Source organism: Capra hircus, chromosome 1 (genome assembly GCF_001704415.2).
Source record: "Capra hircus breed San Clemente chromosome 1, ASM170441v1, whole genome shotgun sequence".
Lineage (NCBI taxonomy): Eukaryota > Metazoa > Chordata > Mammalia > Artiodactyla > Bovidae > Capra > Capra hircus.
Window position 1 is genome coordinate 141253599 of NC_030808.1, and position 18926 is coordinate 141272524.

Genomic DNA, 18926 nt, shown 5'->3' on the forward strand with positions numbered 1-18926 from the left:
TAATCCCCAGCTTAGAATAATATATGGCAGGTCTCAGTAAATGCACACCACAGAGATTACTGTATCCATTTGAAACATCTGAAAAGAGAAAATTGATGTAGATAGGGACAAAGTAGTGATACACTTAGTTGCTGCTGAGAGCGAGTGAGATGAGTAAGCAATTTTCCCTTATTGACTTTAATTTCTTCCTAGTGTGTCACATAATTAAGTTCTAGTCATTTGGGGAAGATACAAAAAATGGTATGAACTGATATCCAGCAGTAGGAAAGAATGGATTTGACTCTATAAAAGTGGAAGCACTAACTACCATTTACTGGCTGTTGTGCAAAAATTAAATAATGTTATCATGAAGATGTTGTTATGTGTTTGTTGGGATTAGGTTGCCTGCAGAAAACGCAAAATTAGTATGTATCAGTTAGTCTTTGGTGTGTAACAAAACAATCTCAAAAAATGGCTTGGAACAGTTTATTTCCTGTGATTCAAAGGATCAGCTGGGCAGTTCTTTTCCTCTAGGATGATTTGTCTGGGGCCAAGAGTCTAGGATGACCTCAGGTACCAACCCAGTCCTCGACTGGAATGACCAGACCTTCCCATGGTCTGACAGTGGCCTGTCCCCCCAGGTGACTGGGTTGGGTTTTTTTTAACATGTTGGAAGAAGGGTTCCAAGTACCAAGAGACCTGAGTTCAAATCTCTGATGTGTAAGCATCTTTCAGTGTCTACTGGAATACATTTTGTAACAACCTGTTACCCAAAGAAATTAATGCACTCAAGCCCAATTTCAAGAAGCAAATTCTCTTGATGGGAGAAGTGGCATTCTTTCTATAAAGTGGCATCCATATGGAGATGGGAAGGAGTATAGAAGCCATTTGTGCAAGCAAATTACTAACACAGTGGTTTAAACAATGTCAGTTTTATGTCTCTCAGAGCTGATGTAAGGGTTCCCAGGTTATGAACCCAGACTCCTGTCTCATTCCTACACTCTGGGTGGCCTCTGCTCCCAAGGCCCCCTCATCATTCAGTCAAGTGCCTATTCCTGCCAGCTAGTCATTGGCAAAGGACCTATCCCTGTCTTAAGCATATTTCTGGAAGTTGCACATAGCATCTTCACATCTATCCCATGGGCCAGACGGTTTTATATGACCGCATCTCTGGGAAATGGATTTGGGGTGGGGGGCGGGGGGCAGAATTAGCAGATTGCGCTACATATACCATTGTTACTATTATTCCCTTCTACATTCTTGACTGATATAAAGCATACCAAAAAGACATTTTGGATGTACAAAGTGGTCAAGTGGTATTAGCTAAAAGTTTGATGAAATAAATTCTTATCTTGAAATTTTCATTATTAAGGAGGAAGGGACAGAATTAAATCTCTTAATGGAATATCAACAGCTAATGCTCAGCTTGCCTGAAACAAGCATGTACTGCCACCCATAACTTTCCAGGTCATGTTTTAGGAGTCACCATTTTTAAAAATTTCTTTTCGTTTTACCTCTTTGTTGAGTTCCTAGTATATCAATGGGAGGAATTTAGGTTTGGCACCAGGAAGAACTTACCTGCTCTGCCAGGTTAAGACTGGTTCAGATGGGTGTCACCTACAGAGGTGTTCTCGCTAGTTCTCTCTGCAGACTATTCTGGCCACTGGCAATGCAAATACGGGATTATCCTTTGATGTCCCTTTTTGTTTCAGAGAAATGAATCTGCTCCAAACATGCCTTACCGTTGAATCCCAGCAGGTGGGTTTTGCCTTCAGAGGATTCACTGTAATGAGATATTCCATCCCAAGCTCTATTCCGTTTTCCTTTATCCTCTTCTCTAGCCCAGATTGCCATCGCTGGCGAAGGCATGGGGATCAGTCATGAGCTGATTAGTCTGGAGGTCAGCTCCCCTCACGTCCCAGATCTGACCCTGATAGATCTTCCTGGCATCACCAGGGTTGCTGTGGGCAACCAGCCACCCGACATTGAATATCAGGTGAAACTTCAGGCCCCATCCTGGCCCAGGTCTTGTGGGGGAGAGGCTGCATTAGAGCATCAGTGAGTCCAGGACCAAGCTTGAGGAGTGGGTATGGGGAGGTGGGGAATTTGGAGCATGCATTGGTCGAAATTACTCCACCAAGTTGGATGGAAGCTTCTGTGGGAAGAGGCAAAGTTGGGAAAGCATTTTATTTGTGTTTTATTCAGTGACTCATTTTTGGTTATAGTTACACTCTATGCCATATCTAAATTGGCATGCATTAGGAAGGGGTTTTATGTGGGAAGAGGGAGCATTAGGAGCAAATATAATGATATTCCTGTATCAGTGAATCTCACCCTGTGGATTAAAGATTTAGAGAATAGTCAAGCAATTCTTTTGGCATCTTATTTTTCATTGTGACCTTCAGATTTGAGGTCTTGGGAAATGATTTGCGAGTTAAAACCTCACAGTGTTCCCTCAGAAAATGTAGTTTTTCTGCATTTCTCTGTGTTTGCTTCTTGGAAGAAATACCTCTGGGACTTGGAAGGCCTGAAGCAAGTCAGGACCTGTCTCAGCTCTCATACCCTCCCATTTTCTTATAGATCAAGTCTCTCATCAGGAAGTATATCCTTAGGCAGGAGACCATCAACTTGGTGGTGGTCCCTGCTAACGTGGACATCGCCACCACAGAGGCGCTGCGCATGGCTCAGGATGTGGATCCCCAAGGAGATAGGACCATAGGTAAGAAGAGTGAAATTGTTAGTCACTCAGTCATGTCTGACTTTGTGTGGCCCCATGGACTGTAGCTCTCCTAGCTTCTATGTCCTTGGGATTTCCCAGGCGAGAATACTGGAATGGATTGCCATTCCCTTCTCCAGAGGATCTCTCTGACCCAGGGATTGACCCTGTGTGTCCTCCATCTCCTGCATTGCAGGCAGATTCTTTACTGCCTGAGCCACCAGGGAAGAATCTGAAAATGGTAGATGGCTTGACAGTGGAAGAGCATCTCTTAAATCCAGTGGGTGTTTCTTGGTACACATGAGTGGGGACCTACACCCAGCGGATGAGAACCAATCAAGAACCATTGAGGCCAGATGACTCTTGGGCCACAACTGAATCTTATTGGCCATGGGTTGACCCATAATACTTGTTTATCTGCTGATAAGAGGTGTTGTGGGTTCAGGGGTGGGGCAGAAAGTAGTTATATCAGTTGACAATGCATTTTATGTAGAATAACCCATGTGTCCCAGAAAGATGAGGGGATACACAGGATGTGAGGTATCCATACAGTGGGATAGTTCTGTGCTGTGCTTAGTCGCTAAGTCATGTCTGACTGTTTGCGATCCCATGGGCTATAGCCCGCCAGGCTCCTCTGCCCATGGCGATTCTCCAGGCAAGAATACAGGAGTGTGTTGCCATGCCCTCCTCCAGGGGAATCTTCCCAACCCAGGTCGAACCCAGGTCGAACCCAGGTCGAACCCAGGTCTCCCATATTGCAGGCAGATTCTTTACCATCTGAGCCACCAGGGAAGCCCACAGTGGGACAGTATCCAACCTTAAAAAGGAGGGACATTCTGACACCTGCTACAATGAGGATGTACCTTGAAGACATTGTGCTCAATGACATAAGCCAGTGCCAAAGGACAAATACTGCATGACCTCAATCATATGAGGGACCTAGTGTGGTCAGGTTCATGGACAGGAAGTGGGGGAAGGGAGAAATAGGAGTTAGTGTTTGGTGGTTACAGAGTCTCAGCTGGGGAAGATGAAAAGGTTTTGAAGATGAATAGTGGTCAAGGGTGCCCAACAACGTGAAAGTGTTTCATGCACCTGAAATGTGCGTGTAAAAATGGTTTAAGTGTTATGTTTGAAAAAATGCATTTGGCTGTAAATAGCAGAGAGCCTGAGGGCAGTGGCTGAAACAAACAGCAATTTATTTTCACACCTAAGAAGAAGCCTGGGCAGAGGCTGCTCACCTGTGTACCAGAGATGCTGTCAGTCCCTTCTGCATTCTGCTCCACCATCCTTAGCTGCAGGTTCTCATTCTTTGCTTGTCCTGCTGCCCATCCTGCCTGGGATGAGAATCTCTCAGCCAGGGCTGCAGCTACAAGTGGGCACAGTAAACCTCAGAGTTAATCTTGGGCTGGACAACTGCACAGTGCCTCACATGCAGATGGGTCCATGCTCAGTGCAGTGTTGTGATGATGCCATCTTGCAATACTTGTTTAAACAGGCGTTCTGCATTTTCATTTTGCAGTGGGTCCTGCAAATGACCTAGCTGACCTGGTCAGACCCTTATTTTCCCAAGCGTGAGCCAGGCCCCACCTGCACCAATATTAACTGAAGAATTTTTAGAAAGGCAAGTCCCTTGATCCCACCGAATCTGCTGAACCAGAATTTCTGGAGCAGGGCCTTAAGGTGGCTTAGATGCACAGGGAAGTTTGAGACCCATTGCATGAGAGTGAACTCCTTTGCTGAACAGGAGGAACATAACGAGCCATTACATGCGTGAGAGCCAAGATCTGGGTGAAGTGAACTTAAGGAGCACATAGGGGCTGAGCCTTGCACCTTCGCTAGGCGAGCTGCATTGTGGAAGCAAGCCCGGGGCCAGGGGACCTCGCTCCCCAGGAAGGGAGCTGACCTTACTCCTCACCCTGCAAAGATGTGAACATTCTATAACCAGAGTCTCTGGGTCGCAGGAATCTTGACAAAGCCCGATCTGGTGGACAAAGGCACAGAAGACAAGGTTGTGGACGTGGTGAGAAACCTGGTCTTCCACCTGAAGAAGGGCTACATGATCGTCAAGTGCCGCGGCCAGCAGGAGATCCAGCATCGGCTGAGCCTGGACAAGGCCCTACAGAGAGAGCGGATATTCTTCGAGGATCACGCACATTTCAGGTATGTGCATGGAGCTTTCCCAGGGAGAACCAAAATTAAGGACCTCCTTCCTCACAGGAGAAATGCATGCTGTCCAAGGTTGGCTGTTGAGAGTATCCCTGTGTGTCTGTTCCTTTACGGTGACCATGGGGAATCTGCCTGGAAGAATAAAGGAGGAATTCACAAAGTAGGCAAAGAATAAATCTAAAACTTCGGAAGAAGGAGGAGACTTTTTGCAATAACTTATTATAGTTCTGGAAACAGAATATAAACGTAAGTATAACAGGATGGAAACAAAGTGGAAAACCCAGAAATAGACTCAAGTACGTACATTTGGTCTGTAATAAATGTGGCACTTCAAATTCCTGGGCTTTGTCAGTTTCATTATCAATCAGTAGCACTGAAATAATTATTTAATAGTTGGGAAAATTAAACATGTCCTTACTTAACATGGGATACCAAAATAAATATCAGTGGAAGTTTAAAATTAAGTACAAAGAAAGTACCACTTCTTAGAAGAAAATATAGGCGGAGAATTAATAATCCCAGGATAAAGGCCTTTATAACCCTGATGCCAAAAATGAAATTTTTTTTAAAAAGGATGATACTGATAAACTGGTTATTTTGAAATAATGAGAAGGTGTAGAGTTGGTGGGAAAGGAGGGGTGTGGGCTTGCATCTCCGCTACCAATAGCACGTGCTGAGATCACACAGGTGTTCCTAAGGCTGAGTTCTGTTCTAGGAATTCCACACAGGCAAGTAATCCGAGATGTGTTCAGTAATGTCCCCTAAAGCGTGTTCAGCACAGATTTGTTTTTAATTGTGAAGACTGTGGAATGTACATGTTGAAAATCATGGGATTTGTATGGTCAAACCAGAATAAGAGATCACAGGGCTAGCAACCATTATAGTGCTGTGCCAAGGAGATGCCAATAAAAAGATCGTTACAAGATGTTGAGAAAAAAGTGACACATTCACTGAGATCCCTTGTGTGTGCACATGTGTATGTGGGGGGAGACACATGTCCTTTGTAAACATTATCATATTGGCTGTTCCCAGAAGCTTGCAGAGACACGTAATTCAGAAGAGATCCTTGCAGTCCTATGTTCATAGCAGTGTTATTCACAATAGCTAAAAAAAAAGGAAGCAAGCTGAGTGACCACGATAAACACAATGTTTATCCAAAATGGATTAAAAAAATTCCATCCACACAGTGGAATAGTATTTGGCCTTAGAAAGGAAGAAAATTCTAGCACTTGCTATAACATGGCTGTACCCTGAGGGCACTATGCTCAGTGAAATAAGCCAGTCATGAAAAGACAAACACTGTATAATTCCTCTTATACAAGGTCCCTAAAGTGGTCAAATTCATAGAGACAGGACCTGGGGGAGGGGGTGGGGAGCTGCTTAATGGAAACAGTTTCAGGTGGGGAAGATGAGCTGTTTCTGGAGGTAGATGGTGGTGATGGTCACACATCAATGTAATTGTACTTAATACCGCTGAATGTGTGCCTACAGGCCTCCCAAGTGGCACTCACCGCTTGTGAGTAAAGGACTCACTTGCCAGTGCAGGAGATGCAGGTTTGATCCCTGGGTCAGGAAGATCCCCTGGAGGAGGGCATGGCAACCCACTCTAGTATTCCCACCTGGAGAATCCCATGGACAGAGGAGCCTGGTTGGGCTACCTTCCATGGGGTCGCAAAGAGTCAGATATAACTGAAGTGACTTAGCTCACACATGTGCACTTACAAATTATTAAAGTGGTGAGTTTTATGTATATTTTCCCACAATTAAAAAATTCGACAGGTACAGAAGCTAAAACTTAGGTATGAGTGTACTCTTGCAAAGATATGTGTGAACTCATGTTTCCTGGCTGCCCTTCATCTTAAAAAGTCCTTTAACATGTGGAAAACTATGTAGTAACTCACTCTACAAACACATATTTGGAAAGAGTGAGAGGAGGGCTTGGTCTCCTTCCCCAAGCAGCTCATGGTTTCAGTTGTCATTTTGGAGAAGTGTGGGTCCCCCAGTCCAGGCTTCATCCATGCACCTGTGTAAATATCTGTCAATATATGTTCATGAAGCCCAATACGAATATGCACTGCGTATTCAGAAGGGTATGTGCATGTTATGGAAACATACCTCTAGGTGATATGTGAACTTTTATAAAGACCATTTGTAGTCAGGTGTCATAAGACACATTCACTACATCAGCTGGAAGGGATCATTCTATACCATTTTCGAAATATGCAACATTACAAAAATTCAGTCGTGATTCTGTGTGGTCCAGTTGCAGGACATGCCGTCCAGTGGGAAGTAACTGCACTTGCTTTCGCTTTCCCCAGCAACAGAGAGCCAACCTGCGTTTCCTGGCTAGACCCAGGTGGACAGGAATGTTGCCTTCTCTTGCAGGGACCTTCTGGAGGAAGGGAGGGCCACTATCCCCTGCCTGGCAGAAAGACTCACCAATGAACTCATCATGCACATTTGTGTAAGTGCACGCAGAGCTGAGCAGAGTCGGATCGCCTGGACATCTTGTGAAGATGTGGGCTCAGATTCAGGGGGCATGGATGTGGCCTGGGATGCTCCCACGGGTGTGCCTATTGCCTGTCAGAGGATCACGTGCTGAGTGGGATGCTGATAAACTACCCACCCGGCCTAATTAAACATGAGCGTCTTGCAGGCGCTGGCCTAACCCTAGCCCTTCCCCATCGCCAACCGCAGCTCGTTCCCTGTTCATATTTATGTCTTTCTGTTGTTTTTCTCAGAAAACTCTGCCCCTGTTGGAAAATCAAATAAAGGAGACTCACCAGAGAATAACAGAGGAGTTACAGAAGTATGGCAAGGACATCCCAGAAGAAGAAAGTGAGAAAATGTTCTCTCTGATAGAGGTGAGTACTGCCAGTGGCGCCAAGCTGGGGAGTCGTACATCACTGTCCACAGGGATTATGGGTGTCACGCTCATCTGTCTTCACTTCCCTAAAGCTGATCCAAACTCGTTCTGCCCACTTAGCACCAAAACGGGCCCGGAGTTAGAAAGCGGGCAGGGAGTGGTGGACCACCCCATGCGTGCCACTGGCTCTTCCTCAAGTGCGCTCCCTCACTGGGGACCCCCCCAGGCAGTGAGGGGAGTTTGGGGTTCTGTGCAGCCCAGGCTTCTTCTCTCCTGTCCTCCCACCTGGCCTGAGAGACAGCACAGAGGGACTCATCCATGCACACGACTGCCAAACTACCTTGCTCGGTTTAGAATGTCTCTGCTGATTCTTTTTTCCTTCTTGGCAGAAAATTGATACATTTAATAAAGAGATCATCTCAACAATAGAAGGGGAGGAACTCGTGGGGCAGTATGACTCCCGACTGTTTACCAAAGTACGAGCCGAATTCTGCAAATGGAGTGCTGTGGTTGAGAAAAATTTCGAAAAAGGTGAGTCTGAGGCACCATGGTAAACGCGTCAAGTTGAGCTGAGGCCAAGGCTGGGGGAGGTGGGTGATGGCGGTGGTCAAGGACGGCCAGAGTAAGGACTTGGTAGCGTGAAAGCCACATGTGCTCTTTCAAGTCCCTGAACTCTGGCCAGCAAGCATCAGGTTCAGGTTTCAGAGGACACCTGGAGAGAAGATGCAGATCCAATGGCCCATGCCAATCACGAATCTTAGAATAGTCAGTTTTCCCCTCAACAGTGAGCAGGTGAGCCTGCCACGTGTGTCATGCCCTTTGTGTTCCCAGTGGTGCTGCCCCTGAAATAATCCAGTGGTTAATCCACTGAGGCCTTGACACCTGGCGTGTCCTGTGATGGATCTTCTGGTCACTGTTTCGCTGCCCAGTCATCCAGTGCTTTGCAACCCCACGGACTGTAGTCTGCCAGGCTCTTCTGTCCACGGGATTTCCCAGGCAAGACTAATGGAATGGGTTGCCATTTCCTCCTCCAGGGGACCCTCCCAACCCAGGGAGCAAACCCGTGTCTCCAGGTTGGCAGGTGGATTCTTCACCACTGTACAGCTGCAGTGATGGAAAGAAAATACAACAGCATCTTGCATCATCAAATCCTCCGGAGTCAGAAAATGTGATCTGAACTTTATTTTTTTTTTTACTATTTTAAGAACCCTAAACTAAATCATATATTGACCAATGAGAAAACTGCAGCAGCTGAGGGAACTTTCAATTTGCTTTTATTCCAACAATCTGATGGTAGAGGGGGGCAGTAGGCGATGGTGGTAGTTTCATGATTTATTTAAACTGAGCAGAGGTTCAGATTGACAGTCCTCCTTGGCTTTGAATAATGAACAGGGGGAGAGAAATCAAGGGAGTTTCTACATAATTCAGAGGCTGCACCTTTATTCCCTGGCAGAGGGCACAGAGGGCGGCGTAGGATGTGAACCTTGGGGACCAAAGTCCAGGACACTCATTCCTGGGGTGCTCGCTTGTCACGTGTCCACAGTCTTTGTGCCACTTGTTGCTATTGCTCAGTTGCTTGGTCGTGTCCGACTCTGCAACCCCATGGACTGCAATACACCAGGCTCCTCTGTCCTTCGCAATCTCCCAGAGTTTGCACAAACTCATGTCCATTGAGTCTGTGATGCCACCCAGCCAGCTCGTCCTCTGTCACCCCCTGGTGCCACTTACAGAAGCCAAGTCCTTGAGCAGAGAGTTGTACACCTGCTGTGCAGTCTGTTCTTATGTTGGGGATGGGGAGCACCATGCTAACCCCTTTCAAAGAAAACACCAGTCTTTGGCTTCCGGAAGCTCCCTCATGGCATTGCCTAGCCAGGTTTTATGGAAAAAGTGCTTATGGCAGACAGCCTGTGAGAAAAATGGCTCATTTTTTAAAATGATAAATTCCTCCCAACAAATGATCAGTTCCATATCACTGAGTATCCAAAAGTAAGAATTAATTTGGACCCCTAATGCACCTCCTATCCAAAAATAAACTCAAAATGGATCAAAAACCAAAGTGTACAAGCCAAAACTGTAAAACTCTTAGAAGAAAGCATAGGTTTAAAACTTTGTGCCCTTGGGATTAGGTAGTGGTCTCTTTACCTAGGACATCTGAAGCAGAAGCAACATAAGGAAAAAAATGATATGCTGGATTTCATCAAAATTTAAAACTTGTGTGCATATCAAAAAACACTATCCAGGAGCACGATCAAGAAAGTGAAGACATTCCACAGAATTGGAGAAAGTATTTAAAAATCATGTATATGATAAGGGTCTAGTCTTTATAGGACTTCACTTCCCAGGTGGTACTAGTGGTAAAGAACCTTCCTGGCAATGCAAGAGACCTAAAAGCTGTGGGTTTGATCCCTGGTTCTGGAAGATCCCCTGGAGAAGGAAATGGCAACCCACTTCAGTATTCTTGCCTGGAAAATCCCCTAGAGAGGAGCCTGGTGGGCTACAGTCCATAGAGTCACAAAGAGTTGGACACAACTAAAGTGACTTAGTACTCACTCACTAGTATTTGCAATATGTAAAGAACTCTTACAGCTCAACAACAAGAAGAGAAATAACTCAATTTAAAGATGGACAAAGGATTGGAATAGACATTCCTCAAAAAAAAAGAAAAAAGATACAGGTATAGCTAATAAGATTGTCTTCCCAGTGGCTCAGTGGTAAAGAATACACCTGCCAATGCAGGAGACATGAGTTTCCTCCCTGGGTTGGGAAGATCCAGTGGAGGAGAAATGGCAACCCACTCCAGACAGTGTCCAACCCTGGACAGAGGAGCCTCGGGGGCTGCAGTCCATGAGGTGGCGAAGAATCAGACACAACTGAGGACGCACACACATATGGCTAATAAGCACGTGACAAGATGCACAATATTGTTAGCCATCAGAAATGCAAGTTAAATCCCATCTCACACGTACTAGAGTGGCTCTTATGCTAAGTGGAAGAAGTGAGACACAAAAGGCCACAGGACGTACAATTCCATTTACATGAAATGTTCAAAAGTCCATAGAAATAGAAAGTGGATTAGTGGTCTCAGGGGCTGGGTGGAGGGAATGGGGAGTGAGTGCTGATGGAAACAGGGTTCCCTGGGGTGGTGGAAATGCTTGAGAATTAGATAGTGGTGATGTTTGCACCACTTTGTGAATATACTAAATATATACTTTAATAATGGTGAATTTATGGCATGCCAATTAAATCTTAATTTTTTTAAATGCCTTTCAGAAAGTATCTCCTGACCAAAAGAGGGTAACCAGGCTACTATCCCGGGTTAGTTCTTCAAAAAGAAGGAACCTTAGTCCTTCTGAATCATCCTCCCCCCACCCCATGAAGGAGGTTCTTCACACCCTAGTTTGTTTAGAGTAAAAATAATTCCAAGAATATAGAGAAAAAATTAAGTGCTTTACGTGGTAAACAGTGATAACATGTCACATTAATAATCCAACTGTATTATCCCTCTGGTTTATAAATACGTTTTACTCCTGCTGCAACCTGGGAATATATGCTGAATCACTGACTTCAACTGGCGTTATGATCATTTCTTTATTTTTTTTAAGTGAGTCCACCTCGAGCGGCACGTGGGATCCTAGTTCCCCGACCAGGGATCAAACCCTCGCCTCCTGCACTGTGCCCACAGAGCCCTAACCACTGGACCACCAGGAAAGTCCCCATTTCTATTTTTTAAAGTGTCTGCAGGTCATAGTATTCTATGATATAATTTTCTTTACAAAATCAAATTTGATTTCCCAAATTTCCTACTCAAGTTACCTTTTCCCAAATATGTCTTGGGACTTCCCCAGTGGTCCAGTGGTTAAGATTCGACCTTCCAATGCTGAAGGTGGAGTCCAGCTGAACCAGGGGCCCCTGGTTCAGTTCCTGGTCAAGGAACTAAGATCCCACGTGCTGTGGTGTGCAGCCAAAATTTTTTTAAAATTCTGTCTTAGTAAGTTTCTGCATTTGCTAGTTTTCAGTGTCCTTCCCTGGCTTTACACGTGCCATCTTGAGATGACTAAGGACAGTTATCTCAAAATCTGTTTCTTTATTGCAATCCTTGCATCTTTTTCAATTTGAAAATCAGATTTGATTTTTTTTTTCTTGCTCCTCTGTATTTTCAGGAAGGTCAGAATGCTGCTATGTTCAGCCAAACCAGCAAGGTTATTTCTGCAAAATAATTCTGAGCTATCCTTTCCTTCTGTAGGTCATGAAGCCATACGTAAAGAAATAAAGCAATTTGAAAATCGGTATCGTGGCAGAGAGTTGCCAGGGTTTGTGAATTACAAGACGTTTGAGATCATCATAAAAAAGCAGGTCATAGTTCTGGAAGAGCCTGCTGTGGACATGCTGCACACGGTGACAGGTGGGTTCTTGGTTTTACTTTAGGCATTTTATCAATATTTCTAGGACAGGGTCAAAGCCAGTACCTCCTGCTGGGGTGTTTTCCAACACAAGCAACCCAACCAGTCTTCTCCAGACTCTAAAGGGTGTCCAACAATTCATTCCCTTCTGACACTAACTGCCTGGAGTTTGCACAGACCCACAGCTCAGGGCTCAGCTCACAAGACCCGCCTCTGGATGGCAGCTCCGTGTCTGAAACTCCTGTATTGCTGAGGGACCAGCTATAAGTCACAGTTCCCACCACCCACTCCTGGGGTTCCATACTCAGCTGGAACAGCTCATAGAACTCAGGAGCATACTCTACTTTACTGGTTTGCTATAAAGGATTTGCTTACCTTTACCAGTTTATTAGTGGTGTTTCCCGGGTGGCTCAGTGGTAAGGAATCTGCCTGCCAATGCAGGAGCTGCAAAAGACACAGGGCTTCCATCTCAGGGTCGGGAAGGTCGCCTGGAGAAGGGAATGGCAACCCACTCCAGTATTCTTGCCTGGAGAATCCCATGGGCAGAGGATCCTGGCAGAGTACAGTCCTGGGGTCACAAAGAATGGAACAAGACTGAGTGAGCACACACATGCACCAGTTTCCTGGTGTTGGATATGAAAGATTGCAAGTTTGCAATGAAAGTTTGCAAATGAACGATATGCATAATGTGTGATGTGGGCGGGTCACAAATGCTTCTGTCAGAGGAGTGGTGAGGGCGGGACTACCCTTTTGGCATGTGGTCATGTTCACCAGCCTGGCTATCTTTGAGCCCGGTCATTAAGGGTTTTTATGAAGGTATAATCAATTATACAGCTTCCCTGGTGGCTCGGATGGTAGAGTCTGCTTGCAATGAGGGTGACCTGGGTTCGATCCCAGCATTGGGAAGATCCCCTTGAGAAGGGAATGGCAACCATTCCTGCCTGAAGAATTCCATGGACAGAGGAGCCCCAGGGGCTACAGTCTGTGGGGTCACAAAGAGTCGGACATAACTGAGCTATTAACACACACACCCACACCCACACACATACAATCAATTATCCCATGGAAGCATAATCAATTTTTAATCCAATCTCCAGCCCCTCCCCTAACCCCTAGAAGTTGGGGAGAAGGGGGAAGCTGGGTTGGAAGTTCCAGGCTTCTAATCAAAGGCTTGGTCTTTTGGTGACCAGCCCCATCGTGAAGCTGTCTAGTGCCACCTGAGAACAAGCGATGCTCCCATCACCCAGGATATTCTAAAGGGTTTAGGAGCTCTGTTTTAGGAACTAGGGACAAGAACCAGATGTATGTTTCTTATCATACCTCACCTCCCTCTACTCCACCACTTTGCATACTTCACAATCTCAAAACACTATTGTTTATTCGAAATCTCTGAGAAGGTTGACTAAACAGCTGTACACGATGGGAGTGGGCTGAGCCTCTAAAGTGCGGCATGAACCTGAGACGGTGTCACTGTGGTCACGTGCCAATTGCAAGCCACATCGGCACTCCGGAGGAGAAGCACAGTCCCTCACAGTACTCACCACCCCCTTCTCCTCGAGGATCTTCACTTCCCGGATTCCTATTTACTGCTCTGAGCTTACTGCATCTCTTCTCTGTAGTCTCCTTGGCCGACACCCTCCTCACTCAGGCTTCAACTGTGTCTCATTTTAGCATCGAGTCATAATCTTGAGGATCTGTGAACTCGTAGGGGTGAAGGGAGGACAGCCTTTGCACAGTTGATAAGACATGTATTTCTTCTTTTTTTACTTTGACCTTTTATTTATTTTTCGCCGCTCAGGGTCTTCCTTGCTGTGCGCAGTCTTTCTCAGTTGCGGCAAGCGGGGGCTCCTCTCCGGTTGCCGTGAATGGGCTTCTCGTTTCGGTGGCTTCTCTAGTTGAGGAGCACGGGCTTGAGGGCCTGTGGGCTTCCATAGGTGCAGCACGTGGGCTCAGTAAGCGGCTCGTGGGCCCTAGTGGTTGTGGTGTATAGGTTTAATTTCTCCTCAGCTTGTGGGATCTTCCTGGACCAGGGATCGAACTTGCGTCCCCTGCGTCGGCAGGCAGACTCTTGTGCACTGAGCCACCAGGGCAGTGCAAGTGGCTTCCCTGGTGTTTCTAGTTCAATTTTATCTTCGGGCTTAATAACCATAAACCCAAATCTGCAATTGTGTCTTGTTGATCAATTGTGCATTCTTCCTTCAGTCCTGAAGAAAATTCTTGTGTAATACTTCAAGGCTTTCTGAAAATTCTTCAGAAAATGTTAAAAAGTCTATATATTTATATACCTATTTCTGTTTAGAAAAATATGATATGTAGCCAAAAATGTGATATGTATGCTATGATTTCCAAGCATAGCAGCCAGTGGTTAGGACTGGAGAAGGCAATGGCACCCCACTCCAGTACTCTTGCCTGGAAAATCCCATGGACGGAGGAGCCTGGTAGTCTGCAGTCCATGGGGTCGCTGAGAGTTGGACACAACTGAGCGACTTCACTTTCACTTTTCACTTTCATGCATTGGAGAAGGAAAGGGCACCCTACTCCAGTGTTCTTGCCTGGAGAATCCCAGGGACAGTGGAGCCTGGTGGGCTGCCATCTATGGGGTCACACAGAGTCAGACATGACTGAAGCGACTTAGCAGCAGCAGCAGTAGTGGCTAGGACTCTGCACTTCCACTACAGGGGTGAGGATTCACTTCCTGGTCAGTGAACTAAGATCCCACATGCCTCACAGTGTGGCCAAAATAAAATTTCCAAGCGTAAAGATACTGTACATCACACTAAGATAACATTCTGTGAGGAAGTCAAGTGGAAATTTGAGTTTCAAAAATAAAATGAAATAATGTAAGTTTTCTGATTGAAATGAGTTTGTTCACCTATTGCTTTCAAATGGATAACAGAGCTATTTTGATCCCATTGATGTATTTTAAAAAGTGATGTTTTACTATAAATATTAATATATTTATAATAACAGAAATTGCATTATTTGCAACTATTTATACTTGGGATGAAAATGTAAACATCAGATAAATATTTCAGGGGACATTTAGATGTTTAAAATTCCTCCAGGATGTTTTTGAGTAAAAAAGCACACCTTCTTCCTTCAGAAAGAAAGAGAAGATTGGGGGTGGGGAAGAGGGAGGCAGGGAACTGTTTCTGCTGTTTTATCCTCTTATTTTTTGCAATTTATGAAGTCATGGGTCCTTCCAGCAAGACTGGACTTCTCTCTCTTTCTTTCACCAGATATAATCCGGAATACCTTCACAGAAGTTTCAGGAAAACACTTTAGTGAATTTTTCAACCTCCACCGAACTGCCAAGGTAAAACTGACCATTAAGTTACTTTAAAAAAAAAAAAAAATGTAGGCCTGACACTAGAAAATAGATTTCTTAGATTAAGACTATTCAAAAAAAAAAAAAAAGACTATTCAACCTTTATTATGTATTTGGAGAAGCAAACAGTCAAGATCAATAATGAATTTAAGATATGAGCAGTGATGTCTCGTTAAAGGCAGTAAGAGGGAAAGAAAGAGAAAGAATTCAGAAGGAAAATATTTAGTCACAGGAACAGAGGAAAGCCATAGTAAGTGTGGAACCCTGTTACAGCTGAAGAGAATGATACTGACTCTGGAAACTCATCGAGGAAACCAAATAGGAAAGACTCGTCCAATCTAGGAACAGGGGCTCCCCCTTGTCCTGGCATGGGCTGCATAGCTAATACCACTGCAGACACTTAATATTTCTCATAGTCCAGGAGACTGGAATCCCAGATGGAGGTGCTGGTGGCCTTCTCATTGGTGTCTTCACGAGACAGAAGGCCGGGGGCAGAGGTAGAAAGAGAGCTCCCTGGGGTCTCTTCTCAGAGGGACACTAACCCATTTGTGGGGACCCCACCCTCATGACCTAATTACCTCCCAAAGACCCCCATCTCCAAATGCCATCCTGTTGAGGATTAGGCTTTCAATGTATAAATCTGGTGGGGACACCAACCTTAGCCCCAGCACCCAGCAGAGATGGGAAGACTGGCTCTGCCTTTTGCAAGCCAGAGGTCTTGGGGCTTCTTAACCTGCCTGGACCTCTGATTCCTCATCTACAAACTAGGACTAAGAGTGCCCTCTTATTCAGAAGGAACACAGAGAAGAAGATTTAGGACCACACTTGGCATCACACTCTTCCATTCAGTGAAGCCAGGGGGTCCAGGTAACTTTCTGTTTGAAGAGTCCCCTCTTTGACTTTCTGGCAGCCAGTTCCTCTAAACTCCAGGAACATGAAATATGTGGAATTTGACTGATGGAATCTGGCTCCCATCTTATCCCTGTGAGCTCTCTGGTAGAAAAATATTTTTCCTCCTCAGATGGAAAAGTCTGTAAAAGGGAAAAGGAAAAAAGCTGGATATCAGGCCTGAGAACAGAGCCCATGCAGGTTCCCAGGCCCTGGGGATGCAAGGTCTGGTCACCTGTGTGGCTCAGGCTTCCTGGGAAATTCTGACCCTCAGCCAGAATGGGAAGTCCCACTCCCTGCCCAGAGAAGCTATTGTGGGGACAGAGGCTGCTCCAAAGCCACCAGCTCTTTTCTAGATGGCACCTGCTCGGGGTGGCCTTTGCAGTGGAGCTATCTTCCTGTGACCCAGTGATTTGTTTCTAGATGGAAATTCTGTTGTGTTTCTCTTTTGCTATAGTCCAAAATTGAAGACATTCGGTTAGAACAAGAAAATGAAGCTGAGAAATCCATCCGACTACATTTCCAAATGGAGCAGTTGGTCTACTGCCAGGACCAGGTGTACCGACGTGCTTTGCAGCAGGTCAGAGAGAAGGAGGCAGAAGAAGAAAAGAAAAAACAATCAAACCATTATTACCAATCTGAGGACTCAGAGCCCTCCACAGCTGAGATCTTTCAACACCTGATGGCGTACCACCAGGTGAGTCTGCTAGTCTCAGGACAGTGCTTCTCATCCATTCTCTGTCTCTGAGAATGAAGAGCCTGTCTGTTCAGTCTTGTCTCTGTAAGGGAACCACCAGCCCCACCTTTCAGCCCTTGGTAAGCTTCTGTAGGAGCAATTCAATCAGACATGAGAAGGGTTGTTACTTAGAGCCGTTTGCATCTGGTTTGGGCTGGCTGCGTGGCCCCAGTCGAGTTATTTAACCTCTCTGACCCTTAGCTTTCCTCTCTAAAAGGAGGCAAAATGGCTACCTCCTCCCAGGGTTCTTGTGAATATTCAGCAGGAGGAGTGTAGAAGGCAGTGACCTCTGGCCCTTGGAGAAGCTGCTGTTCACAGAGACTTGTACTTTGATTGCTACCCTACATTTTGGGCTTCCCAGGTAACACTAGTGGTAAAGAACCCACCTGCCATTGCAGGAGATGTAAGAGACGTGGGTTCAATGCCTGGGTCAGGAAGATATCCTGGAGGAGGGCATGGCAACCTATTCTAGAATTCTTTCCTGGAGAATCCCACGGACAGGGGAGCCTGGCAGGCTGCAGTTCATAGGGTTTCACAAGAGTTGGACATGACTGAGCAATGCAGCACATGCACCTTACGTTTCAAATAACTTGAGGGTCCATCTAATTCATCTGGGGAAGGATGTGTAACTCAGAGCCCGGGGGGATGTGAAAGTCTGGACAGGAAGACAAATGGCAACCTCCTGGTTTACCAGATGTCTCCATCACTTTAGGCAGAGTTTCCCACACCAACCATGTTCACACATCTCCAGGACCTTCCGGAGATGCAGATGTGGTGGGGTGGGGGCAGGTCTGAGATGGGGCACAATTCTGCATGACTGACGGGCTCCCAGAGGATGCCATGCTGCTGGATGGGGATACACTCTGAGCGACAAAGCTCAAACGGTCAGACTCTGCAGACCTTGGGATGTGCACGGGTGTGTGTGAAGCCAGTAAAGGGCAAGGTGAGGGCAGCCCTGTGCCCCCTTGGTTTCTCCTGCAGCCAAGCTCACCCCCCAGTGCTGCCTGGCAGAACCTTTGAGAGTAAGCATTACACATACACACACACACATACACACATATTAAAGCCTCCACCTGATTGGGTGAGGCCCACCCACATTCTTGAGGATGATCTTGTTTACTTATTTAAAATTGACTGACTGGAGCTATTAACCACATCTACAAAATATCTCCACAGAGATACCTAGATGAGAGTTCCATTGAATAAGTGGGTCTACAACCCAGTCAAGCTGACACATGAAACTGACCATTATATCTGGGGAAAGGCTAGGGCTTGTTTTATATCGATAAGTATAAACAAAGGAACTGGCTTATACAATTATGGAGGCTGGCTCATCAAGTCCAAGGTAGGTAGGACAAGCCATGCAGAAAGCCAGGCAGGTGCCGGATCTGCAGACCACAAGCCAAAGTCCTTCTTCCTCAGAATTTCTACCTGCAGTGGAGGAGTTGACACCTTTGTGCCTTTAAATTTCCTATCGAAGAACATCAGGGGACCCCTGATGTTCCTTCTTAAATATCCTTTTGGGGAGTCTCAGAAGTGTTTTCAAGTTCTCTTTGTGTAGGTGGTACACACACCTGGAGCTTATTCCTTTTTCTTTTCTCATCTTGTACCTCCTATCAATGAGACTTTTCTTCCATGACATCGCGTTTGTTGATTTCTATATGTTGTCTTACATTTGTTAACCATGCTGATTCTCTTAAACTGTCTGTGGTGGTTTTACATGTTTCTCCTGAGTTTTCCCAACAAACACTCATCCCTCTGCAGACAGTGGTGGTTTCACACTCTCCCCGATCTTTCCAGTTTTTATACCTCAAACTTTTTTTGCCCCATCTGGTGGTCCCTTCAGT

At 45.6% G+C, this 18926-nt stretch overlaps 1 protein-coding gene across 2 annotated transcripts in view; it reads left to right on the top strand.

Annotated features, from left to right (window-relative positions):
• Nucleotides 1–18926, top strand: part of MX1 (MX dynamin like GTPase 1) — a 35061-nt gene that overhangs the window by 14430 nt on the left and 1705 nt on the right. For both annotated transcript variants that reach the window (XM_018051653.1, XM_018051649.1), the window contains exons 6-14: nucleotides 1821–1975; nucleotides 2560–2698; nucleotides 4657–4855; nucleotides 7247–7325; nucleotides 7603–7725; nucleotides 8117–8258; nucleotides 11971–12129; nucleotides 15367–15443; nucleotides 16801–17040. In XM_018051653.1, coding sequence (XP_017907142.1) covers nucleotides 1821–1975; nucleotides 2560–2698; nucleotides 4657–4855; nucleotides 7247–7325; nucleotides 7603–7725; nucleotides 8117–8258; nucleotides 11971–12129; nucleotides 15367–15443; nucleotides 16801–17040 — 1313 coding nt within the window. The remainder of the gene's footprint in view (nucleotides 1–1820; nucleotides 1976–2559; nucleotides 2699–4656; nucleotides 4856–7246; nucleotides 7326–7602; nucleotides 7726–8116; nucleotides 8259–11970; nucleotides 12130–15366; nucleotides 15444–16800; nucleotides 17041–18926) is intronic.